Raw genomic sequence first — 27,743 nt, forward strand, 5'->3', positions numbered from 1 at the left:
AAAACCACTTGCTGTTATTTTGCTTGTAGCTTACTTTTTTGAGTGGATGATCATGAATCAAAATTTAACTTTTATAAGATATTCTGATCCCCAAAGCCACACGGAGAGAATTGATGAAGAGGGAACCAAGAAGCTATATATACATTTTTTTTTCAAAATACAGTGCCTCCGCTGCCCTGCCCATCAATCAAGGATATTTAATTCGGTCCCAAGCAATACTTCCCTGAATATGCCACATCTTGGATTACTGCTGCTTAATGGTTAAATAGCAGCTTTAGTAGTCATACACAAGCTAGGACTGTAAACTTGGTGGCTGGAGTACTACTAACGATAGCTCTGAATAATACAATATTCCTACTAATACCCTAGCTCCTTAAGGTTATCTTCAGCCTAATGAAATGGCATCCTCAGTGCTCTTAGTTGTGCAGAAAAGAAATAAAAATAACTGATCCTCCTTAATGGAAAGAAATTATGGTGTGGTGCTAGATTTTCAGAAAAGAGCATAATACTCTAGCTGTCAGCATTTTGGACAAGTAAAATGCCTTGAGGAGGATGAGAGATAATCAGTGTGTTGCCAAATTGTTTTGGTCTTGTCCTTCCAAAGAAATTGTATTCTAGTATGTGTATTCAAGAGCTGTTTATATAAGAAACATGAAAAAAGGCATTTTTCTCTTCCATGGTCTTTCCCAAAATGTAACAGTTTGGCTGGATTCTGTTTGAGTGACTCCATCCTTTTTTCACAGCAGCCTTCCATTCCAAGGCCAAATTTCAGAAATAGAAGCCCAAGTCTTGTTCATAATGTCTTTTCCTATTTCAGTTGTCTTTCTACCAGTCTGTCTTTAGTGTTATCTGTTCCTGATTTCTTAGTCATTTGTGAGCGGTGGATTAAATTGGAAAATCACCGTGTGTGATACTTACTTGAATCCTATTATAGGCTTGTGTTTAGGGCAGCCTCTCTTACCAACTATAAAAAATGATTTTTTTTTGAAGGTGATGGACAAATGAAATCCTTCCTGTATATGACCTCTATAACAACTAATCACTGACATCATCTGCAGTAGAGCATGCAAGGGCTCTTTCCACGGTAGAAGTAGTTGGCAGGTCTAGTTTCACAGAACACTGGCAAAAAAAAAAAATGACATTTTTCTGTGCTTGAAGAGTGGTTGATAATGATAAATTAATGCCTAAAGTAAAAGGTGTGATGCATTATAAGTCATATCACAATAGTAATCAGGATAACTTATTTGTATGTGGAAGAAAGAGAATATATATGCAATACTATGTATCTAAAATGAGATATAGACTGATACGGTATATTATTATCTTGTTTATATTAATAATTTCTGGGACTATTCTCTAAGAAGTCTATCCAACACGTAGTAAGGATGTGAGCTCTGTTTTCTTCTCGTTATTATGGGAGTATACAGATCGCTTGACTTCTGCATACAGGAGTGACTTCCATTGTACCTGTGGGGCATGATTTCCATGTGCATTAGAGTTTTCCTCCACCTCTTTAAATACACCTTCCTGATAACAAAGGGGAACTTCTAACCCATGTGAGGCTTTGAGTTCACTGAGGAGAAATTAGCCTACAGACTTCTACCTTAACTGGTATGCCTTCTCAATTTATCCTCCAATCCATACAGCTGGGCTTTTACACCTGTCTTTTAGTTCATGAATAAGGGATCAATGATCCCAAACTATACAACATGAAGGTAATCCCCTGAGGTTGCTTAGGCTCCAAAACTGAGACTCCTTCTTCTTTCTGGTGCACCTTACCTCTGCTGTTTCTTTTTGTGATTATCATCACCATACCAGGGCTATCAGCTATTAGACACTATATAGACGGCAGTTCCTGGCTGCAATTTAAGATTAGAGCAGGCATGCAAAGCCAGACAGTTTTCACTAATGAAAGAATGAGACAATACTGGTCAGTATAAGAAGCTGGGATGCAGGGGGAGGTCTTTCAAGGAAATAACTATTATCCTTGTCTTACAAGAGGGAATGTTCCAGAGTCATCCAAAAGACTAATAATGGAGTTGGAAATAGAGGGTGTCTCTGCAGACACGCAACTGAGTGCTCTCTCTAGTAGGCCCTGCTGATGTGAAAAGGGTTGTTTTTAGTGTCCATTACACTGGCTCTAGAAGTACTTGTGGGAAGACCTTGACTTGACCAGGGTTTGGTATGACTCACTTAAGTCTTATTTTATGTAAGCATTTTTTAGGACTGAAAGGTCTTTTAAACTTGAAAGCTGGGTTTTATAAATTGTTCATATAAATAAGAACAATTAACTTCAAGAAAAAAAAACAGAAAAGGGAAAATATATCAAAAAGGAAATAAAAAGGCTTGTCAGTAATTTTCTGCCTGCCCCGCTGGGTCATTGTGAAGGATGAGTCTTCAATTTTATTCCTGCTCTGCCAGCTTTCTGGTTGCAGCAAATTCTGCAGTCTCCTCTAGCTCCTCAAAAAATCTGAGTTCATTACAACTACTTGAGGCCTTGCTGTGTGCCTGGCCCTGCCCCTCTCGGTGGTGTCTCATTCCCTGCTGCACCGCGGTCTCTGCTTCCTCACTCTTCCTCTTGGCCTCTCCCACCTCGCATTCTTGAAGCCTCTCTTCATGCTGGCATGCTCAGTTGCTCTGAAGAAGGTGCATTTTTTTTCCTCTATCCAGGAAAAGCCTGAGGCAGTAAGTGGCAATCAAGACAGCATAAAACAGTAGCCTTTCTACTGCTGTGAAACTGCAGCCTTTTAAAGGAACACAATATACTGTAACTGTCAATTAAAAAAAAATCCTCTGTTATCATAGAGTTGACTTAGACTATTATTCAAGTCCTTCTTCATAAAGTATTCCTTATAAGGGTAAGATTATGCTCAGGTTTCCTGTTCATCAGAATTTTAATATGAACCCGTTTACATCCCTATTTTTCTTCCTGAGCATCATTCAGGAAAGCCCATGGTGGCACGAGAAATTTTACTGTCTTTTTTTTCTATATTTCTAGGTCACACTTAGACTGTTTGGCATTTGCTGTGATGAATAAGACAAGATACTGCCAGCGATGATAAAAGTAGATCTGCAGCTGTGCAAAGACATTTTATGGGTTAGCCAAGTTAGCATCACGGTACTGAGCACTTATTGTAATATAATGCAATCATTTCTTCTCCATTCAGTCTGGTCTTTCAGCAGCATTAAGTCAAAAAGCTGAAACCAAGATAATGAGCATCTCGTAAAGAAGTACTCTTAGGATTTGAAAAAAAATCTTTTCTGAAAGCAAAAATACAAATTGGTTTCTTCACACTGAAAGCACAGGATTGATATTTTGCATGGAAGATGATGGTCTGTAGTTGATCGACTACTTGCTGGAGTGGTAAAGAGCCACTTTAAGCAAAGATGGTGATGTTTTCTTCAGAATTTGGATTGTTGACATAAGTTTGATCTAAGATTATATGGTAAGTGGTGTACTTGTATTTGAGGCAAAGTTTACAGTAATAGATTAAATATCTGCAATATTCTTATATTAAAAAAAATCAGAAATTTCCTTTTAAATTCTCATTGCAACATTTTTATCATATTTAGGATAAAGGAGTCATCATAGCTTTACTCTAACCTTATACGTGCCAAATTTACAGTAAACATCAGGAACACTATCACACAGTGACAGAGAAATCAACCCTAAGAACACTTTAAGCACTCATCTGATCCAATAGTTCATGAAAATAGAACACTAATTGGCCAAATTTGTCATATGATCAGATTCACTTTCATTCTGCACTTGCTGGCTCTGCGTATTTCAGAGCTGTGTTTGAAGTGAAATGCAGTGGCACACCTGAAATACAGTGGTTACTTGTTAAGAACTTGCTAAGAGTCAACTCATGTAACCTTTGACATCTATACAACAGATGTCTGCATCAAAGCTTGTCACCCTAGTTTCTCTTTGTAGTCAAGAAAGAATAACAGGCACTTTGCAGATGCAATTTATCTTGATTATTTGAGATGTCTGCTTTAGGTGACACCTTCTTTACAGGTGAATCTCACTGCAGGCACCTACATTTGTACAGGTACATCCCAGTGTGGTGGAAGCACTATACAAGAATAAAAAAATTGGAAAAAACTGGAAAAATTGAAATAAAGACCACACCCCGTAGAAGCTATCATGTGGTTTGTTTTTTATGTTTGCTTGTTTTGTTTCGTTATTTTGCATGGTGGAAGGACATGGGTATTTGAATCAGATCTGAGTTTGTGTTTTTTCTTCTTAAGCCTACGAAGCCAAATTTTCCCCCTTGAAGGATTGGCCGTGAGCACGTTCAAGCAGAGAATGCTGAAGCCTTTCAGCTCCAGCTACTTGCTTAGACATAGCAATACCTGTTGGAGTGTACTTTCATGCTGTGTGAACACCTGCATAAATCATGCAGGGAGTAAGAAAATGATAAAGTAAAATTCAGAACATCATTTCATTTCAAATGTCTGGCAGAGTCAAAGCATTTGTTGCAGCTTCTTGAGCCTTTCTCTTCTTTAACCTTTCACAGAGCAAGAATATATTCATAGCGATGGAAGCAACAAATGAATCTGAATAAACAATACCCCCAACTCTTTTTTTTTTTTTAACAAGAATGTGTTCCTTCTGTTTAGAAAATGTTTTATCTGTGTGAAATACTTGGAAAGTCTTAGCTCTGTTGGCAGCATCTGGGGGAAGCACAACTTCCAGCTCTGTTTTTGTGGATGCCGGCAGTCTATTAGCAGTCTCAACAGCAGAGCATAAGATTGAATGAATATAATTATTCTGTCATGCAGTGAAAGCCTCCAAATAAGGTCTCTGATAATGTTGTGAAGTATTGCTAATTTAGGAACACAAAATGACAATATGTTAGAGAGTATTGCTATTGCTGAATTACTCATTAGTCTCACAATTCATACCAGCTCTCAATACATATATAATTTGCAAAGGGTTGCTCTAAGGAGTTGTTAGGAGATTAGTGTTTTTCAAGTACCTAAAAGCTGAAATATTGAACCAAAACTATACTGAGAAAGGAAGAAGAAAGATTTCTGCTTCAAAGTTTCTGAAGTGTGATGCAGGCAAGCATCCTGCTGGAATATAAAGGTTCCTTCATGTATGTTGCCTAGACGCTCCCATACCACTAGCCCCTGGGTAGCTTATTTAATTACAGATTTATAAGACAATATATAATTTCATTGAAGAAATGGGTAATATGACTCTGACCTCTTTCTTTTATTAGGATATTTTATGTTCATATTTTACAATATAATAAGTTATATATACAGCATTAAAAAAATCCTTAGAAAGTAACCCTTTGGCAAGATCTACAGAAATTTTTTCACTCCTGTACATCTTTTGTGTAATAATAAAAATACTGTATACTAAATAAAATAACGTTAAATAGTCTATGTTCACATTGGCACCATTGATTTGAAGACCCTAACTTTTCAAGGCCCAATAAACATAAAAAAAGAGGATTCTCATGTCTTCTTTTAAAGCAATAAATTGTATGTACTATTACATGAAATGTAGGAGTAACACTGTAGTTACACACTAGCACATAGAAAATAGCATCTTCTCATTTTCTTTTTCCCCCCTTTTTTATATTTTCTTAGCAATGGACTAAAACTGCGACTTTATGGTCTTGGAAATCTTGTTGAAGATTGTTGAATTGTCAGCAAATCTAGAAATCTTACTGAAGCCTCTTGAAGTCCATGCAAGTTTGTCATTGACTTCAAGATAGAAAGAATTTCATTCCTATTTTAAATATCAATTAGCTAGTTCAGTCTTCAAATAAATGCAGCTTGCTGCTTCCTTTAAAGAAAAGGCAAAATTATAATCAAATTTGGCATATGCACATGGATGAAGAATGTGTTATAATACTGAAGAAACAGTGGAAAAAGAAAAATGAGAAGGATAAGTTTTGTGATGCAGTAGGTACTTCCTCTGGTATACAAAACAATTGCTGAAAGTTCAGTAAATATAAGCATTAAATGGTGGTATTAAATGTTCAGCACGTAATTATGATACTATCATAGGTAAGGTCTAGTTTCTAAGTAATGGAATACTAGTTGTTAACTTCAGGGTTAGAATTGATATTTTTATAACATTTTGTTCAGTCATGCAATTTGGAACTTACAGTATTGCTTTGTAATTTAGTTTAATTTGGTGGTTGCACTTATTGAAATCTGTCATTGCTCATTTTAGTTATAAATTGAGTGAATAGGTTTGGTAACAGCTACTGATTTGTGGTCTGTACATTTTTTCAAGAACTTTTAACCTGGAAAATTAAAGATTAGTTAATAGGAAAAAATAAGGTATATTTTTGTCATGCACAAACTTACAACAAGGCTTTAGCTTCTAGAAGAAGTATTTTTCACCTTGCTGTGGAGTCTATGCTCATGTTCTACATTTACAAGAGAAGAGCATTTCAAAAACCCTTTTTCCTGTATATTTCAAGTGTTGCTAAAGAAACCTACTTTTTTTGTTGTCAGTGTAGAGAGCACACCACCATTGTCTGGAATTCCTCTGCTTGAAAAATAATTTGATGCATAGACGTCACTATTGGAAAATATGTTTTTCATTGTGGTGGACAAGTTCTTTTGTTGCTTCTTTTTTGTAAAGGCGAAGAAGGGAAAAATATGTTGCTCTCAACTTACAAGTAGTCACTGTCAACTTTTGTTGCCCCCTTCATAACCAGCATGTCCTCAGTAAGTTAGCAGTTTGAATTTATAATTTCTGACATGTCTGTATGGACCAAGAGTGCATGTACATGCATTATATACAGTGATTTGAAGCACTTCAATTTGTGAATTATGTTGAAGCTTATATACCTATGCACATACTTCTAGATTCAGCAAATCCATAGTAAATACAGATAATTAAACTAGTTACATATTAACTGTGTTAGAACTGCTAGAAATGTACATGCCTAATGTGTATTAAATGGTACTGTAGCTGTAGTACTGTTTTCAACTGTAACTATTACACTATTGAGCAAAACTTTCTTGAAAGCCAGGCAGGAAGGATATCAGCAGGGCTAGCTGCACATACGCTCACACACAGACCACAAAATGGATGTTTGTGTCCACTTATTATCAGTAACTGTTTAACAAAACTATTTTGTTTAATTGTATGTTCATACCAAGCTTCGTGGGAGATTTCTGCTCTTGTTTTGGTATAGGCGTAACTTCACTTTCGTAGAAGTAAAAGGGAATAGCCTCCTGTTGGACAGGGGGAAATGGCTACACAGAAGAAACTAGTCTTTGTCCAAAGTCTTTGACATGGTGCTTTTTGGAATCACTGTTCTTGCAGATGGGGAGGCAATGAAGATCCCAGACAGGTATGTCAGGATGTAGCCGCCGGTTCAGGAGCAGGCATTGCTTGTGCCCACTCCAGAATATCTGCACACAAAGATTCGACGGCGTCCAACCGCTCGATCTGCACCAGTTTGGTTAGCAGTTCAGGGATGCTGTAGCCCGCTGTGCTGATGCGATCGAAGAGCTGCATGCCGTCCGTCATGCCACCAATTTCGTCTCGCTTCAGTCCAAAGCTCTCAGCGAGGTGGCGCCATGTTTTCACGATTGCTTTTTCTGTGTTGTATGTCGAGCTGAGCATTCGACTGGTCTTCTCTAGGCAGTCGAATGGCAGCTCCGTGGGGCTCAGACCTGCAAAGTGAGGGGTATATAGTCAGATGGCTCTGTACACAAGTCTTGGCCATTTGGGACATTTTGTATTAAAATACTCCAATATATACTATTAACAACAAGTACAGCTAAAATCTTTAAGTGACAGTTTGTGATAGATATGTCTAGCTCCAAAGACGTTACTGCATGTTATTAGAGTTAATTCTTCCTTGTGACAGTAGGGGACCTTATTAGTGGAATAATTAGGGTATAAAGTTGGCTGGGAAAGAAGTATTACATGGGTTGTATATATTCCTGTGGCACTGCCCCTTCCTTCAACAGCTTGCCAGCTGTCAAAAGGCGCCTATTGCAGACATATCCCCAGTGAGCAGCTCCATTAATACGCCTCTGCACATCTCACCCAGTGTTTGAGCTCGAGCGACTGCTCTGACCCTTCCTGGAGTCTGTCACCAGCGGCTGCGGTAACAGCTCCATAACTGAAAGCTGCCCTTGTAGGAGCATGAGGAGTGAGGTGAAGCAATGATGCCGGCCGCTTCCAAGCATAAAAGTCCCTGCAAGTACTTGTCATTGCTATCACTGAATCGCTAGAGAGGATTTAACACTCATCCTGTGGGAGAAAACACTATGTTTTCCTGGCTATTTTTCTATATGGTCACAGAACAGAGGAGAGAATCAGCAACAGCATCTGTTCAAAAATAATCTTTTGGCTTCTGTAGTTTTCCTCCTTCATACCCACTGGCAGGAGTTTGGTGGGAGACAGACTTCCCTGCACCACAGAAAACTCATATACACACCCAGACACATGCACGTGCACACACACAAAGTATGCGTTGGGGGGGGGGGGGGGAAGTAAATGTGATTGTGTCTCCTCTTCTGTAGGAAAATGAATTCATGTCCCTTCTGCCAAAACTACCCAGGCAGTCAAGTGCTAAACGGCATTAACACTTAAACCACAGGCTTACTTGGAAACTAAACTTTTGGTTATGAGAAGTGAGACAGCATTTAGAGCAGCTGAGTAGGTCAAGGCATGCATCTGAAATATGATCCTGACCCTTCCCAAATCACACTTTCACATTTGGAACAAATTTATATCTGTTATCCAAGTAAGTCTAAATAAATAAATGAAACAGGTTTCCGCTAGACGAGGAGCGGGAACGTGTTTCTCTACAACTTGGTCTGCGTATGTGCCCAAGCACAACCCAGCACTGCCCTTCTCGTTTTCCATAGGAGCGAAACCCATGCATCCAGCTGAAGAAAAGCTGTGGCATGCTCCAGCACAAATCCAGTCTGGACAGTCCTGGCATCAGGGTCCCATGATGCTTCCTGAGGGCAGCTGAATACAAATCTACTTTCAGAGTGTCTTCTTCCAGATTTGGACTTTCTGTATAGCTCACCTTTCCATAGGTAGACAGAGGGCTTTCTATCCTACGGCAAACAACTGTGATCTAATTTTGTGCTGCTAGCACAGACGCAAGTTTTATACACTCACCTTCCGCAACGTCGCATACATTAGCATACACATCAAGTATTTTTTTTCTTCGACTTTGAATCTGAATGAAAAGAGTTTTATTTCATTATTTTTTTCAGTCATGGGTGTAAATAATTAGCAGCTATCAGTACAAAACCTCTGGGAGATCCTCATTTCAAGGCTCTGAATACAAGGCTTTATCATATAAAGTCCTCAAGGCCCCCCTTTTGATGATTCGTAGAGGAACACGCAGAAATTCAATGAAGAATAACCTTTTTTTACTGTTAGAGATCTTTCTACTTGCTAATCTTTTAGATCAATGACTTTTCTGCTTTAAGTGCTTTTGTATTTAATTTCTCTTTCAGACTGAAGCAAACTCCTGACAAGGAGGATAAATGCAATACCACATACGCAGGCAATTAGTGCAGGGATACCCAGGTAAACTAGGTTAGGTCTAGCCACAGAGGTTTAAATTCAGACTGAAATTTCCTTCTTCCAGTAGTAGAAAAGGATTGTAGAGGAGGGGATCTTGCTTTCTGCCATTTGACATTGAACTGCTTAGACCATTACTGATTTTTGTGTGTGTGTGTGTGTATGTGTGTGTGTGTGTGTGTGTGTGTGTGTTTATTTCCATGGTATATTGCCTGGTTGAATCTGAAACACTTTACAGATAGATAAAAAAATCAGTGAAGCTTTAGAGAGGGAAAATCTGAGGTCCAGGGTGTTCTAGTCATTTTTGACAAGGAAGAGAGGCCGACTGAACACCTGACATTTTCCAAGCTAAAAATGGATATTTTGATGTAATTTCATTTAGTAAAAATGTTCTCAAGGTTTGGCCTTGGATTCAGTGTGGAGTGAAAACAAATGTCAAAATGTCAGGTGTTCTCAGGGACTGGAACTGTCATTGTTCTGCCAGCGCTCTTTAGGACTGGGCTATTTGGAAAGCGGTCTTCTTTACAGGACTCCAGTGTTATTTTCACAAATTCACCACTTTTCACTGAAAATCAGGCTGGGAAAAGCTGTGTTTGGACTGTTTTGTTTGTGAAAAGATTCTCCTTGTTTTCTATGGGCTCTAAGGTCCAAGGCACATCAATTACTTGGACTAATGGACATGTAGCTGGAGCCCATAAACTGGCTGCTCTACCTGAAGGCGTAGAAGCTGTGCAAGTATATTGTTGCTTAGGGAATGGCGATGCAGACATCAGTTGTTCACATGTTCACGGTAAAATTTACATGTGTTGGTCATTTAGTTGGTCATTATTGTACCTTTGGATTTGCTGTTTCAGAACCGTGTAAGCATAAAATTTTCTTTTAATGGGATTTATTAAAATTCCTCTTAAGCAAACTGTTAGATGCCCATTTTCTTTCTCCCCTCATTTTTAGGGCTAAATAATTCCAAGTTCTTGAAGAATTATGCAAGATGCTCTTTTTACCAGAGCCTGAAGATGTGGCATTTGTAAAGCTTAGGCTGGAAGAAAACAGGTAAATTTGAGTCTGATTTGAGATCCTCTGTGTGGTAGCTCATTGCATAATGGTTTTAATTAGGAAGGCGCAGCCTTGGATAAGAGTAGGCCTTTAACTTTCTTTAACCTTGCCCAACAGCTACTTAATACTCTTCCCTGTACTAGAAACATTAGTTCATCTCCGGCCTCAAACAAATTGCTGCTTTTCTAACTTCTAGCAACTGGCTTAATTGTGAAATCTCAGATATCTAGGAGAGCATCTTGATGCACTCTGCACCTTTAGTGAAAATGTTCTCTTTAAGCCTAGCAGGCTTCAGGCCATTAAGAGTATATTGTGACAGGAGGTCTGGAAGAAATAGTTCATGTGCTTACATAAATTACTCAGAGAAAGGATCTATGATATATGGTCTTTGGAAGCCATTTCCTATGAAATGTTCCAATTTTGTGCATACCCAACTTGTGTTATCCAATTTCAAGCAAGTGCATAGAAAAGTATGATAAAGATGGATTTGTTAGAGAGACCTCATAAGACTGAATTTTAAAATGTGAACACTGGAGTAATAAGTTATTTTCAGATAGTTGGAACTGTCTACAACTTAAAAAAACATTTCTCTTGGGTTTGAAACTTTTCGCATCTGGTCTCAGTTGAGAAATGAGCTATTTTACAGAGTTTGAGCTAAACCATCTCAATGATTTAAAACATGCAAATATGAAAAGATGTATTTTCAAACCTTTTTATTCTTTAAAAAACCAAAATGGTTGATCTTAAGTGATTAAGTGATTTTAAGTGATATTATATGATTTTCGTCGTAGCCATTGCTGCTTTTTTTACTCCTGAAGTTCTAAAAGCTTAAAAAACATCTGAGCAGATGCTTTCTTTTTAAGGATGGTTCCATGTTAATATAGACTAAAAAGCTGAGTGGATGAAGGAGTGCCCTAAATATGCCTTGAAATACTCTTAGTGTGATAAAATGCCCTGGGCAGTGCACAGCTAGCAGGAAGGAACGAAGGCCTTCCACAGCAAAACAAACAGTGGATTGATGTTCTTCTTTGGAACACAGAGGCGACCTTCAAAATCTGTGTTTTTGAAAATTACTCACAAAAACTAAGCACAAAACCATATATTGTTGAAAATTCTATGGCATAGAAACACCAGTGCCACGTTTAAAAGCGTTAGATGCTCTTAAGCGTCTAAGCACTTCAAATGCTACACCATGACATAAATCCAGCCATGCTGTTAAGTTATTTTTCTCTCTTTGATTTTCCGTGGTAAGCGTAAGCATTGCTATATTGGGATTTTGCTGTTCATTTTTTTCTTTCTTTAAACTGTAATACTCGAAAGAGCAAAGTTATTACTCTTGCAAGAAATTTACTTTTCAACTCCAAACAGTATATATATATGTACCCACAGACCACCTCTGAAATTCTGGAGGATTACTACATGCCACTATGCCACTATGAGATTCTCTAATAAATTTGTGTCTGGAGAAATTCTCTTGTAAATTAGTTCAATCTGCTTATAATGCATTTTGGGATGATGGTTTGTGTCTGTTAAGAAACTACCCTCCATTTTTAGATCTCAGAATAACCTTACCCCAGTTGCTTTGTTGTTTGTAGAAGATTTATCTCTGGCCAAATGCACTAAAGATAATAAGCATCTCTCTGGAGTCCCTTGCTTGTCGACCGCAGCTTCTTCATCACTATCCATACTACGACTTAAAAGTCGTTCATTCTCAGAAGATGCATCATTTTCACTGTAAAATGAAGCATAAGGTTATCTTAGTGAAGCCCCTCTTGGTGTGGCTCCAATGATTACCTTTTTGCTATCCTAGAGGAATGTAGTAGAAAAGGTTTTTATTTTTTTTTAAAGTGACCAGATGGTGCTACAAACAGGAGTTTCCTTAAGGCCTGGAGCAGAAGGGATGTTCGCTCCTCGCTGCCAGTAGTGAGGAGGGGGACCTTACCTACCTTACCAAGGGCACATATGTGAGAGCTATTCTCCACTCCCTAAAATGGACCTTTCTAACGAGGAGACAGAGCGCCAAGGGTTGATGGTCACAGAGTGAGAGGACTTCTCCTTGGGAACATCTGTCTCCCTCTCTTAGAAACCAGAGGAGGGAAAACATGACTAAGTCATCTAGTCTTTTCCCTGCTGAAGCAAAACTACTGGCATATTCACCTAATTCCCTGTTCTAGCTGTACAAGGTTGGATGCAGGAGGCTTCCCGGTCTGTGACAGTCCGGGCACCTGTCCAGACTGGGACCTGAAGCACAGGGTGAACCACACAAGGCTGACACGTAAGGTGGCAATAGTCACCTCAGCTTGCCCAGAAAAGCCAACTCCTACAACTTTCCCATTGACAGGTTATATCATGGTCTGCCAGAATTTACAGTATTGAAAATTTTGGGGCTAATTAACTCCATTTTGCTCTTCCTGTATTCCTACATACCAGGCTAAAAGAAGTATCTGCAATGAATGTTTGGAAGCAGTGGCCATGTTCCTTTCCTGTTTCAGTCAAACTAGAAGAATGTTTATTTTTTTCATACCTTTTAGCAGTTTTAGCTGGAGCTGCTGTAAGCTTTTCAAACTCTTCTTTCTCAGAGAATATCACAACATTATCTGCAGATAAAGAATTAGAGAAGTTTTTTAATTGGCAGTGAATTTCCAAATGGGTGTTTTGTCTTAGGAGCTGCCTCAGTTGGCAGTCTTATTGCAAGCATAAATCTCTCTGCTCCCTTTTTAATTACTATCGGAGGAATAAGTGACATTCTGGAAGTGCAAAAACTGTTATACACCATTCTTTAGTAAACTGACACAGAATTTACACAATTAAAAGGGGAAACTGTAAGCATGATGGATTAAGAATATCTAAACCAAATGTAATCTTGGATAGAAAAAGCAAATGCTAAAGCAATTTATACCTTGCACTTCTTTCTTCTCTTCTTGTGTGTTGGCCTGAGCTTCAACATTTTTTACGGAGTGGCTCTTGCAACAGGCTAGGATATAAAAATATAACTTAATAATTCTTCTGAGAAGCTATCTAAAAATAGCATTTGCAGCTAAAATTTCATATGCTGAACAATTACCTTGAGCAGAAGGTTTTGTTTTCACAATGTAAAACATGATGATGAGGACAATGGCAATAGCCATTATGAATATGGTAGACATTGCAATTATAAGAGCTGTAGCCAGATGTCCTTGCCCTGAAAGATCTGCTGGAAACACAAACAAGTATATTGTAAAGAACCCACTCTTAAAATCAGAGAATGGATAACAGTTCGCAGCCTGCTCTAAACTTAAAATTTGCATCTTTATTTATTGGTTCTGAGTCTTGCCTGTCTTGTTAAGGACTGAAAAACTTAGTATTACATCTCAAAGGCAAATTAATTGACAGTGTTTTACAAAATTATGACATTTAAGCTGCAATAACCAGTTAACAGTAGTCATAAGAGATACTTCATCACATGTTCCATTAGATATGAAGAGGCAGAAATTTATAGTATCTGCTAATAATATAGGAAGCTATATGTGAGCAGGAGTAGCAGTATTCCTAACAGGGAATTCTGGGAAACAGCACTGAAAAGAAAAAAAAGAACAAACAGGTTGAAAGCTAAAACGACTGTTGGTAACTATGGCTGCCTCAAAAGCTTTGTAGCAAGAAGGAGAACACAATGCATATGTGAAAAACTGATGCTTTTCTAACAGAGACTTAAAATACAGCATGGCTGGGAGGTGAATTTAAAGTAAGGTATGTAAGAAGGGATTTACAGTCGAATTTAGATGCAATAAACTAGAATCCAGAAGCCATAAAAGGATACAGAAAATGACAAATATGATAAAAAACATGAAAACTTGAATTCTTCTGAAAACATGATCCTTAAGATCATGCTTACAGACAAAACCAGGAAGATCAGCAGTGTCAGTCCCTCAGTAGTGGCATCTTTTCTACTATGTCTTCTCATGTTCACATATTTTGAACAAATAATAACCATAATGGAGAACTGTTTATGTTAGCTCAACAAGACACTGGCTATATTCATGCATTAAATTATTTTCACCAGTCTAAGCTAGGCTTTGCTGAGGCATAACACCATTTCTCTGTTGCCACAAATAATGAGCTAAATTCATCGCTGACAATACAGACTACAGTCAAAGTCCATTTCAAGTCCGTCTTACTAATACAGCAATGTCGATTAACCAAGAAATAAAAATTCATTCTGGATTATTTTTAATAGCAGTTCTGGCAATTTGGAAGTAGTGGCAATGAATGTTGGTGCTAGTCTCAAAAGCAACAGCTGCTAAGTTAAATCTATAAATGTATTCTTACCTTTGTGAGCGTGCTGGTAAGGTGAGAAAGTACTTGTGCCAGAGGTACTTGGGAAAATGGCTGAAATGCCAGAGGTAGCCCCCGCACCTGCAATATTAACAGAAAAGCCATAAGCTTCCACAGTTACTTTGCCCAGTCAGTCAAAGCAATATCTTGGCAATATCAAGCAAACGGCCTTTCCTTAGTCTGATTGTGTTTCCTGTTCATTAGCAAAGACTCCGTGATTTCACTATGGCTTTGGAAATGTCACTAATCCCAGTGTGCATTTCTGGCATTTTGAATATTGTTGTTAGCATATATTTTTGCGTAGCATTATCGTGGATGGGGAGAACTCAGAGTTCATGAGTTGTTATTAATTTATAACAAACCCAAGCACCTTCAGACACATGCAGGGCCAGACACGTGCTACATACGGATTCCCATATTACAAATCTGTCCCGGGCAGCAGAAGGCTTTCCAGGATCCGTCTGATGATGCATTTACAACCCTGCTCCATTATTTGCAACTGCAGACTCCAAGTCGCAGCTGGTAAATTCGTCACATCAGTGCTTCTCACAGGTATCCTTTGCTAGCAGGGTCACTGTGAAACCCTGATGGCTTGCAAGCCCTCATGAACCCACAGGAAAACCTAGGAAGAGTGGCAAACAGTACTGTCGAATGCCCTTCTGTTCCATGGAGCTGTATTATGATGAAAGGAAATATTAGAATTTCCAGCAATCTAGCTGGATAATATGTTTGTTATAATTCCCCGTGTCAGTTCAAATCTATGTTCCAGGGGAAGAAAATATGAAGAAGAATCCATAAAAATACTGGAATGATGAACTTAAAGGAACACTCCATGGAGGCAGAGGATTAAGTGGGATTGTCTAATGGGTCTTTTCCATTTCTAAATTCTACAGTTAATTTAAAAAGTTAATATTTTTATTAGTCTTTCAGATGATGTCATACATCAAGTTTTCAAAGCAGTAAACCAAGTTGCAAATGAACAACTTTTGACAATACTAGACAATACTGAAAATTACTGGGAATTAGGCTGTTGATAGGAATGCTTTCACACAGTATGCTGTTGGAATAGAATTCCAAAAAAGGAATAAAAATATTAGGGTTGGAAGAAAACATTCGCTTCATTCCTCAAACAACCTTTAACCTAACTGGTAAATAGGCTATGCAAACAGATACTATCAACAGACACTGCAAAACATCTTCTAGCAGTGGGGGCAAGGAATCACTGCTGCTTTGTATTGTCTGTATATTGAAGTCCAGGGATAATTGAATTCAGCAGACCTAAAGCCAAAATCCTGTCGCAGTCATCTGGTAAGGTGCACACGGCACATGGCTTAAAAAACTTATTTGACAACTAGAGTAGCTGAGAACTAACCACGCCATTCTTTCGACCTAGTAAATGTCACAAGAAATTAAACCCACCAGGTAAACTTGACAGGAAATTAAGTGGTCTGGAATGATCTGAGAAATGTTCCATGGTTAAGAACAAAGAACTAGACATGCTCTTCAAATTAAGATAAATGTTTTATAAAAAGAAAAAAGTATTACCTAACATGAAATGTGGCTCTATGTAATGAGTGAGAAATGTACACTCCTAAAGTGGCCACAGAGTATGAGTTGCGGTTGGCTTCAAAAGAAATGTGCTTTAAGAGTGGCAAAACTCCTTTCAAACCTCATTTGTTGGAAGGAAATGGGTTCATTTATTATTATTATTGCTTTTTTCAAACTGAAGATGTGTTTTCATAAAGTTTTAAATATACTAATTTGTTAACTCAGATGCTTTTAGTATTATGTAAATGACACATTAATCTTGCCTCTGGTCCCTTCTCCGTAACAGGCTCAGTCCTAAGAATTAGTTATAAGCCCCAGAAACTACTATGTGCCAGTAGAGCATCTAAATAGCACTAAATGAAGATGTCCTCTGCATGGAATGGAGAGTAAAGATGGGTAATTTGTTAAATTTTCAGCAATTCTTCACAAAACTGAAATGAATCGTCCATGGTCTTGACCTATGAATTTCTCACCACGGTTGGACAACGGAGGAAATTTAGTAACTAGGCAGTGCTGTAGCCCGGTCCTTCCTTTCATGTTCGCCGCTCCCGGGCTTCCGCCTGTTCTTGCCTTCCCCTCAGCAAATGCAATTACAGACAATTGCGATATTTTGCCGTTCTTGCAAGCTGCAACAAGCCAACAATAGCTATTCTTACACTGCCTTTCAGCTAACAAACACACGCAAACTCTTCAGCTTTATCTGCCTGGAGTTTATCTAACAAGCTTGAGCTTGTCTCCCTCCTAAGCAAGTTTTATCACACTCCCTTTTTTCCCTCATTTGAAATATGTAGTAACTGAGATATTTCTGCCTTGCTTAATCAATCTTTCATCCATTGTGTATGAATAACATAATGTTTTTCATTTGCCAGTGAAAGGAAGAACAGTTGAGGTGGGAAGTCACACTGCGAGTATGCAACACAGGAATGGTGATGGGGAAGGTCATTCCTGCTTCTTTCAGGATCACTGCCGTACCAGTGACACTGAAACTGCATGCTGCAGAATGGTACATACATAATGGATGCTGCACACCATTACCTGGCTTTACCCCATGTGAGGATATGGCGCGTTGCCCACGCCACGTGCACACACACACACTGGGTCTTCTCCAATGCATGGGAATTGGACTACCTGGTTTGCTCAGGAGTGTCTATCATGGCAAAATCTAGGCTGGTGCTAGAACACGATGGCCTTTTATATATGCCTATGTGGGAGTTAGTCATTATGCATATTTTAGGCCTATTATCAAATTTAATAATTTGGCATATGCATTATGAGCCAAGATTTTTCTTTACATGTGGCTTAGAAGAAAGTGCCAATTCAAGCACCTGCATTAGAAGGGGAACCAAAAATGGCAGCTTCTGCAGAATTTCTGTTTGTGCTATTTCTGCATGAGCAAAAAGAAACAAAACTCAGTTGCTTTTTCCCACTCCAGCAATACACCATGACTACAAGGTCAGTTGTTCCTGTGCACATCCAGTTTGCATCCAGATCACATCATTATTAATTCTGGTTCCAATACAGATGACACTTACATAATCTATAAAGACTTAGATATAGCTATGACTCAGGCAGAGTCATGCTATGGTGCTGCAGCACAACATACAGAAATAACTCTATTTTAGGCACAAAAAAGACTGATGGCTATAATATAGTTGTGCAGAAGAGTGGTTTATATTCCTGACACCTCTAAGTAATACTGTAGGAATGTGATAAAGACATTAGGAAAGAAGGTTATCACTGAAAGTATGTCAGTTTTTACATTATAAGTGCTTTTATTCAAAAAATGTGTAATTTAGTCATAACTTTCTCAGAGTTTGAATACAGTTTCATAAAAAAACAGCTATTGTTTAAAAGAACAATTGAACCCACATTTGAGGGTTTGGGGTTTTTTTTTAAACTCAAAAGATAGATAACTTTTATTTAAGTTACTGTTCAGCCAGCCTTTTGTCCCTATAGTGAACAAATGGAAGACAAACTTTTGTTTTAAAGAACTATGTAATGGGGCTATTAGAGTGGTTTGTGTATCGCAAGATAGATTTACATTAAGAAGTGATGAACAAAGCTACCAGATTTGTGAGAGGAGGAGGGCACAGGAAGGGAGGTTTTACCAACATGTTCTCTTGCAAGTGTTTGTGACTGAGTAAAATCTGGTGCAGTAAGAGACCATATGTGTTTCTGACACACATTGCAGTAGGTGTCAGTTTATTGGGCCACGCATAGGACTGCTGCTCATAGCTAGCAACAGCTTTTCTTTTTCTTTCTTTCTTTTTTTTTTTTTTGAGGTTTATTTAATACTCAATGACATATTATAAAAATACACAAAATGTGTGTACAACAGACTATCAGAGTGATCCTGAAAACAAGATGCATTTAAAAAACATCCCTGGGCATATACGTATCTATTTCTTGCTATTGAGTGCAGCTTGCTTTGTCCTGATGCATCTCCCTTCTCACAGCCAGGGTCCATTTAGAAACGGCAATCCATACTCATTACTGCCAGCTGAGCTGCAAGTGCAGCCACTGTGACCATTTTAAGGCCGTGAAGTAAGATAAAGCACATGCACAAATAAATTAACTAGCAGCCTGAAATATGAGGTGAAAAATAAATTATATTGAGTTGAAATTCAATAAAGGTAGAAAGTTTATGTCTGACAAAGTAATTGAAAACTAGATTATAACTAAATCTAGTCCTAAATAAAGACCTAGATGCTGAAAAAAACATAGGTCAGAAGTCTCAGATTAATATAAAACTGTATTCAGTTTCTGTAATGTAAATCTGTATTCACTTACATAAAAGGTTTGGTTTCAAACTTAAAGAAACAACACTTCACATGGAAACACTATACACTTGGAAAGTAATGAAAGCTGAAGCAGCTGTCAAAATCAAGCCACTTTCTAAGGTGCCTACATATGCATTTAGCAATGAAACATTAATCAAGCCTGAAAGTATAGTAAATCCCTAAGTAGCAAGAGAATATCCCAGACAACGGAGGATTGTTTTTTGTTTTACTGTCTTTTATTTTCAGGGGAGATACAGGATACTAAAAGGCAGGTCACTCCCGTGTTTACTGCAGCCCTGCCAAGTACCTCAGTTAGTCTAAGTAGCTATTAGTCGGGAAAAGCATGGAGGATTTAATTCCCGAGTCTGAACCTTCTAAACACTGTGACAGCAAAGTCCCTGCAGACTTTTATTTTAGATCTGGTCATACTCACAGCAAGTAACCACCAGCCACAGCACTGTTCAGACACATAAAAGGAAATATTTTCTACTGTTGTGCGCACCGCAAGGTCTTCGACTGTTTTGTTTCTCCCTCCTGCTCTTTTATTAGACGGCGTGCTGAGGCAGGGGAAGCGGTGGCTATGGTAGGCTCTGCAGCCTCAGTTTGACAGCTCCTTTGCATCTGTTGCAGTTTGGCCTCGGACTCACTAGGAGCTGCAATTACTGTACAACACTGGGACTGCACAGGCACGCATCAGGAGTTAGCCCTAGCACCGAGAACTGAGCGCTACCTTCGCTTTCTCCATGCAGCAAGCAGGGGAGGACAGCAGCGTAGCAGAGGTGGCAGAGGGACAAGAAAGGGCTCCGTGAGTCCTCCCTCCTTTCCCGCTGCACCCTGGGTCCAGCTGCTTTCCTGAAGGACACCTGGGCCCAGCCTTTCCCGGGCATCCCCAGGAGCTCAAGGGAGCGAGCCCCACTCCCGCTTCTCGGCTCCTTCCCCTGGAAGGTTTCCTGCTGAGGCTTCGTGCTAATATTAGGTTCCTTTCCTAGTATAGACAAACCCTAAGGGAATGAGAAGTAGGCCACACCACCAGTGAACAACAAAGCACTGGCTTCAACATTGCTCCCATTCCACATGTGAAGAGGAATGGGGTGTTCGGAGATCAAACAACTCAAAAGGAAAAAAAAAAGTTTGTTAGCTCCAGCTAACAAGCTTATTCATTTGTAAGCACAATTTGAAACAGAAGTTAAAAAAAAAAATCCTGATGTTGATCATATTACAAAGGACAAAACTGGCAAGGAAGGAAAAATGGTGATATTAAAAAGAATGGAGGGTTAAACATAAAAGAACTATGAAAGAATTATTTTTCACTAATACACGAGGTTTTTCTGTGCTAGGCTTGTTTGTGTTAAACATTTCAACTAAGGAGATTGAGCTCTGAACCCATAGTACAGGTATGTGGAAGTGCCCCCCCCCCCAACTAATACTTGTCACACAGAGCCTTCAGCCCATTAGTAAATCGTTCTGTCTCATCTGTCTAGTTGTTTTTGAAGTTCTAACAATACAACAATAAAAATGATCTTTTATGTTTCCGGATGCTATTTGCTCTCTGGTAACTGGAAAATAACTTGACTACATTTGTTCTTCTTTTGTTTCCCCTCCTCATTTTTAGTTTTGCTAAACCATCATTATATGTGTTAGGCTTAAAAACCTACACAGGTCAATTATTGCAACTATTTTCATGTATATGACCAAACAAAAAAAGACGAGTGGGAATAATATTTTGTGCCTATGCACATACATGAAGATTGAAAAGAAAACCCTCAATCAGTTGCTGAAGTTCTCTAGATCAATATGAATGGAAAAGGATTAGCATATTAGATGTAGGCATGTAATTATAACTTCACAGTATAAAGTTCTTTAAGGTCTTGTAGCAGGATTTGATTTTGTTTTTCGCCATCATTTTTGAACTGGAATGGCAAATATCAAAGTCTGAATGGAAGAGCAGAGTTTATGTATATCTACTGATAGAGAACTGCAGCTGCTAAAAGGTAAAATCTCTTCCAGCAGTAACTATAACTCTCTGCCAGAGAAACTCCATGTAGGTTAAAATCTTCTGTCTTTTGCACATACTTTTACACTGGATAAAAGAAAAAAAAACCCACATATTTTCAGAGGCCTCAAGTGACTCTGGCTCCAGGACTGTCAACAGAAAATCCAGCACCATTAACTGTGGTAAGCCACATCTTAAAGTGGTTTGGTGTTCACTACGTGCAATATATTATCCTCTGATTTGCATAGGAAACCTGTATCCAGTGTTTGCCCCCCTCACTGTAGTGCTGCTGTTTATCACAGGGATATCATATCCCAATTTGGTGTCAGCAAGGTTCACTGATGTCTCCTGATTTGCTGCATGTGCAGCTGAAGTTCTCGCATCTTTGATGTTTTGGACTCGTGCTCCCCTGTGCTTAGCAGTGCAGTCCTGGGAGATGCAGGAGAGCTGTGTGCTGAGAGCCCACAAGTCTAATATGGGCATTTTGTAGCGCACAAAAAACATGAAAAATTGCCATCTCTGTGGTGATGCTGACCCCTTTTCAGGAGCAAACTCTTGTCCAAGTGAGAAAAAGTTTTCCTTCTGCGCAGCACGCATCCTTATGCTCAAACATGCGCAACCCCTCGGCCCCCGCATGCACATTTCCTACCAGTTACCATTGAATCCAAGTATGCCTCTCAGCCCACAGGTCGTTATTGCCTTTATCCTTTAGTCCAGAGAGAGGTTTTCAACACTGTAATCAGGTCATACATTCAACTCAATTAAATCTCTGACCCCTATGAAAAGTCTCCCTCTCCTCCCTCTCTTTTCCATGTTACTTGTGCTATTTACGTCTCAAGTTGCCAGAGAGGAGAAAAAATAAAGGTGACACAGGCTCATCAGGGAATTTCTTTCTCATTCTTTACACTGATATTTCCAGATGCTGGGACATGGGTGTTTGTCTGGTTTCCTTAGCCATTTCAAGGTTTATTGACTGTGCAGGAGATGAAAGTTGCACAGCGGGCTCTTGGAGTTGAAAGCTATTTGTTTACCCTTTGATCAAAACCAAGCACTATTCTGCCAGATAAAATGTACGGTCAGGAAAACTCTTTGAGCAGGTTTCCACGCAGCAGCACACGCATCCTGCTTCACTGTTGTCGTGGCACTGTGCATCTCGGGGGCCAGGCAGCTCCCCAGGTAGCTATTTCTCCTGCTAAGGGGAATGCTGTGCTCCAGTCCTGTCTCAGACCTAACAAAGGCCTAAGGTGGGATTTATCTGTCCTTATTTTCATGTCTAGAGGTAAAGCATTTAAGCCAAAGCTTGTCACCCTCAGCTTCCTATTTTGGAGTAATTTATTGTCCTTGTTTCCCTATAACCCTTCAGGTCACCTGTTTCCAGTGCTATACCCTCTCAAAATTACCATGAAAGGGAATACGCAGGAGCATTAGATGAAAAGGCAGTTCTAGGAAAGTGTCACCTTGGCAAATCTTAAGTTCCTGAACTCTGTTCAATGCTATTTTGAAGTCTCAAGAAAGAAACTGAACATGACTGGGACCATCTGGAGTTTTCTAATGCCCTCTGGACCCTCCATCATAACAGCCAGAGCGGGGAACAAGCAGCTCCAATAAACACAATTTGTTCTGAGTATAGGAACCATTCATAACAAAGAGCCCATATTATTCTTCATACAACAGAGGCTGCATGCTCACATTAATGTTATGATGTGTTCAAAGTGCAACAATTAGTTTAGGCATTTGCAAACCTCAAAAAAAATATGCAGTTGTGTTTCATTGACATGATACTCCTTTGCTCTGACTGGTATAATTTGATGTTAGTGAAGTCTGTGATGAAGAGGTTTTATTTTTGGTCACTTGCTAGTATCAGAATTTATGCCGCTTGCCACAAGGATAGTGAGCCTTTTAGACATTCCTGTTGCAAGGCTGATTTTCCATTTGGAATCCAAATTATTATTTATGAGTTAAGCCACTATTATAAACAGTATCAAGAGTTTTAGCCATAAATCAAATTGAGCTCAGTGATTTGAGGGACCACTACAAAGTGAATCTGGATTTTTAGAAGCTTTGCCAGCTCTTGAACACTTGTAGTTGAATGGTTGGTTTCACAGACTTGGTTAATATGGTAATATTTACTCTTGCTAGAACTAATGCTCTCTCCAGCATTAGTACCCAATTGCTTCATAGGTTTATGCACTTGCCTAAACTCCTCCCAAAGATAATATATATTTCACATATTTATTCTTGTGTTTTTCAGGTTAAAAATACATGTGGTTAGTCAGTTGCACAATTTGTACTTTCCTCAAAGTAGTAAGCACGTTTATACTGTATCAGCCAAATATCCTACAAAGATTTGTTTTTTGAGTTGAGCAATAGCTACAACATCTTTTGGTATTTCCTTGTCCGATCAGTAAGCTACAACATGTCTGGTGTTACTAAAAACCTAGCTCAGCATGTGTTTGAGACCATCAGAGCTGAGGAAGCGATTCATTTCAGATGCCATTTTTCATTTTGGAAGTGAGGTTTATTTATGGGCAGAAAGTATGAGTGTGGCTACATTGGCTGGTGGCCTCTAGAGGAACTGGTGAGATAATACCCCGCGCCTTGAAGCAAGGATCTCAAGGCGTGTTGAAAGGCTTATTTGTCTGTTTGCTATGTATCACCGACCAGCTGTTAACAAAGTCAGGTTCCAAAATCCAACTAGCTCCATCAAAGGTCCTGCTGTTTTGGCTATTGTATTGGCATCAGGCATGGTTGTGCTACCTCCACAGGGCAGCCAGCCTGCATGCATGCGCAGGAGAAAGTGTGTTTTTCTCCTCTCTTCTTCCAGCATACCCTCATCTCTCACTTAGACTCCTAACCTTGTTTTTTGCTCGCTTCCCCACATCTCAGACTGGGGTCTTCCCTAGCACCATGGCCTCACCTCCGAACACACACCATATCCCACCAAAATTACACTCACCCAGCCCTCGCCACCCTCCTGCTTTCTTGGTAGGAGGTTTACAACTGATCAGCTACTTTGCAGCCACACGGTTCAGGGAAATACCTCGACGGGGGCCATTACCGCTCACCAGGAGCTCTGTGCCATGGTATTTATTCCCTGGCTCCTCTGAGCTCTTGCACTTTAGGAAAGGTGGGATCTGTTAATGACCTATCCTCCTTTGAAGTGTGTTTCAGAGCACCAGTGAAACACAGTTTGGCAGCACCTAAACGAGGTAATTACTATTTATGTGCATAAGTAAATGCTCAGGGAGCTTTGTGTCAACCACTGCTTTAAAATCAAGCAGGCAAAACACTGCAATTCTTTTACACGGTAAGGACTTTTGAAAGAACAGACAGTGTGGAGCGGATTTTGCTTGTACCTGCATCAGCTTTCTCTAGCTGGGGCAGTGCCAATTTTGTCTATTTTCTTAGTTTTTTTTCTCCTGATCTGCTCTGGATTCTCTGAGGGAGCGTCCAAACCAAGTCATTTGTTCATTCAGAGGGAACTCCCTTTCTTCCTGAAGAAGAAATCAGTCTTCCAGGGGTAACCACTGCATTAGAGTGCTCCTAGGAGGCTAATCTCCCTATGCATGGCATGAAGACAAATCAGCCTTTGCACTAATGCAGCATGCAAATGAACAAGGACCACTAAAGTGTCTCACCCACACATACATTTTTTTTCAGGTAGCAAACTACAGCTTCTTTTGTAAGTGAAGTCTGCAGAATTAGCTCTGTTATCAGTGCTGGCTATCAAAGTCCAGTGTCAACCCTTGTATCTCTTTGAAACCAAAGGATGTAAAAAGGTGGGATGCACTTTTACTAAAATCTAAGAAGTTTCCAAAAAGTGTTTTCTTCACAGCTGAACCAAAACTGAATTAATAAATATACAGGTTTGTATATTTTTTTACCCATACATATTTGGTTAAATAATCATTAAAAGTCCTGTCTGGGGTGCTTTAACAGATGAAAACTGCAACATAACTGAAAAAGAGCATATCCTAAAATCAAAGGTTGTGATTTTCCCCCACATGTTCAGTATTTGCTTCCTCTGTTGGCAAGTCTAGTTGGAAGCAGAAATTGCTTAACTGGAGACTGACTTCGTGTTTGAACATAATCATCATCACCAAAAGACTTCCTATTGAGCTTCCAGATGATTCCAAGTCAAAACCAGATGAAACGCACAGAAATCACATAACACTTACATTCCTTGGTGTTAGGAGGCGCCAGCAAGCACGAGTAGCAAACCATGCCGTAGATGTTTCGAGGTCTGTTTTCCAGCATGTAGTAACTAAAAGAAGGGCAAGATGAGGCAAAACAGTGTAAATTAATATGTTACAACTGAGCGTGGCTCAGCAGCAGCCAATTATACTGAGATAAAATCACTTTTAAAAAACTTTTATAAGCAATTTCATGCAATGATTATTCTTTTTTTTTTTTAACTGCCTGAATAGAGGCAGTGTTTCTCTCCTTCTTTTCCCCCTAAAAGGCAATTAATCAACCATCAAGCCTACATGGCAAGAAGTAGTATCATTGCCTAAAACAACATTATTCTTCTTGCTGAGTTCAAGTTGCAGTTTACAGCATGCCCTGAAAAAAAAGACTTTTCAAATAAGGAGAGCATTATTTTTTGAAGTAGTAATCATCCAGGCAAGACCACCAGTTGGATATCATTGACTGATTTTCTTCACAAGCACTGTAAGGATAATCTTAACGAAGGAGAGAAAAACCAAATCTGAGCCAGTTTTGGCTATCAAATAGAGGAAAACACCACCCTTACAGGCAAAGACAGATTATGCTTTACAATCTTGTAAAGTTCCTTGCTGTATAGTTCATAAATTAGCCCTTGATATTGGACTTCGAGCACAAAGAAAAGTTTTTCATGTTTTGAACTTCTGGGCTGCTAATAAAATTAGTGCCGAAATAAGGAATAGAGTATGCAAGAATCTGATTCACAGGCAACCTAATGAATAAATTACATCAAAATCATAGACAGTTGATGTTACAGATATGCTTTTACAAATCACATATTAAATGTTGATGAAAAAAAGAATAAATTTATAATCCAGTAGCACTGATACTAATCCAGTATGCAGCTGAGTACCCAACATGATAAACACTTGATGCAGTGATGAATCTGTTTTCTGCCCTTACGTATCTATCTATGTATGTGCAATACTTTTTTCTGGAAAATGTACATATTAGAAAATTACTACTGAAACCGTCTATTAAAATCAGTTGCTCATTCATTACCCAGTCTACAAATAAGGGATATAGGTACAGGAAATGGAGTACACTGAGATGCAGGGAGAGCCTGAGAAAGTGTATAGACTGAATGTGGCTCCTTCTGTTTTCTTACTAGTTTTAAGAGATTCACCCTCACTCTTCTCTTTGAATGGTTCCTTTGCCCCATGCGCTGTTCTGCCCATCTCTCAATAGCAAAACTTCGTTTCTTCTTTCTTGGGGGGGGGGGGGGGGACTGCATAATGTTAGATTGTGGAGCACTTAATAAACAGTCAGGAAATGACTGCAAAACCACAAAAAAGAGTGGCAGGCCAAGGATTCACATAGCTCTATACAGAAAAATACAGGACAGTTAAGAGCCACAGTCTAATAGCCAAAGTGGCTTAAAGAAGATAAACAGCCCTTCCAACAGTTAATAAAATCAAGCTGGAGGAATATTTCTTGGTTTTTGCCATGATGCAGAAGGGTGGAGGATGGGCAGAGAAAACTGAAGAAGAGGTTCATGGGTAAGCAACAGTTCACCTATGTGTGTAGGACGTTTTGTAACTGCAAACATTAATGATTCACCACTGCAAAATACCAGCAACAGATTTATGTCTCTGACTACTTTGCAATGCACCAAACATTAAAGGCAATTTTGGAAATAACTGATCACATTATATCACTAACTATAGAGGAGAAGTGGCCCAAGAATGAAAGGATGATTATCAGTTTTCATGGTGTTTCTCTTCCACTGTGAGACTCATTATTTGTCTTTCCTGAGCACCCACTGGTCTCAGGTTTTGAAGTGTTACAGGAAAAATCCAAGAGTAAACGCTAGACCGAAGAATGGACTTAAGTGTTTTCATGCTTAACACCATGGTGGTTTATCTCGGACTTATCTTGGTGGTGTCAAGTCATGGTCAGGAACTTGCTGGTCCCAGAAGCAGAATCCGGAGCCCCGGGTTCAGGTCTGCTCCCCTGCAGGGACCAGGGCACCTGGGAGTGGGGGCCCAACTCTCAGCAGAGAACAGTCCATCAACAGAGAGAAGGGAAGTGCTGAGTTGGAGGGTGGAGGCATCTGCTGCCGTACTCAGAACTGCCTGGAAGGGCTGTATTTCACTTGAAACTCACTTGCTAAACCTTTTCATTCAAAAAACAGAGCAAAGAGCTCGCTTTTGCTTTTCAAACACCTCAGAGAAGAGAACTGAAACTGGATTTGCTGTAACCATTGGCAAACACATAAGAAGGGAAAGTATCAATAGCAGAGCCATCTCTGCCTGCATTTAAAAGAAAGCAGCTTTGTATTCCCACTTGTGAGTTG

General features: G+C 39.2%; 1 protein-coding gene across 5 annotated transcripts in view; it reads right to left on the reverse strand.

Annotated features, from left to right (window-relative positions):
* Positions 1–5,205: 5,205 nt before the first annotated feature.
* The window catches only part of EDAR (ectodysplasin A receptor), a 74,570-nt gene continuing 52,032 nt past the window's right edge, over positions 5,206–27,743 (reverse strand). For 4 of the 5 annotated variants that reach the window (XM_026097008.2, XM_026097005.2, XM_026097004.2 and 1 more), the window contains 8 exons: positions 25,402–25,487; positions 14,897–14,983; positions 13,656–13,784; positions 13,491–13,565; positions 13,116–13,188; positions 12,164–12,323; positions 9,128–9,188; positions 5,206–7,659 (listed from right to left, as the gene is read on the reverse strand). In XM_026097008.2, the coding sequence (XP_025952793.1) occupies positions 7,340–7,659; positions 9,128–9,188; positions 12,164–12,323; positions 13,116–13,188; positions 13,491–13,565; positions 13,656–13,784; positions 14,897–14,983; positions 25,402–25,487 (991 nt within the window). In that variant the 3' untranslated portion in view covers positions 5,206–7,339. The remainder of the gene's footprint in view (positions 7,660–9,127; positions 9,189–12,163; positions 12,324–13,115; positions 13,189–13,490; positions 13,566–13,655; positions 13,785–14,896; positions 14,984–25,401; positions 25,488–27,743) is intronic. The other variant, XM_026097007.2, reaches the window with a different exon arrangement.

This window comes from Dromaius novaehollandiae, chromosome 1 (assembly GCF_036370855.1).
Source record: "Dromaius novaehollandiae isolate bDroNov1 chromosome 1, bDroNov1.hap1, whole genome shotgun sequence".
NCBI classification, from domain to species: domain Eukaryota; kingdom Metazoa; phylum Chordata; class Aves; order Casuariiformes; family Dromaiidae; genus Dromaius; species Dromaius novaehollandiae.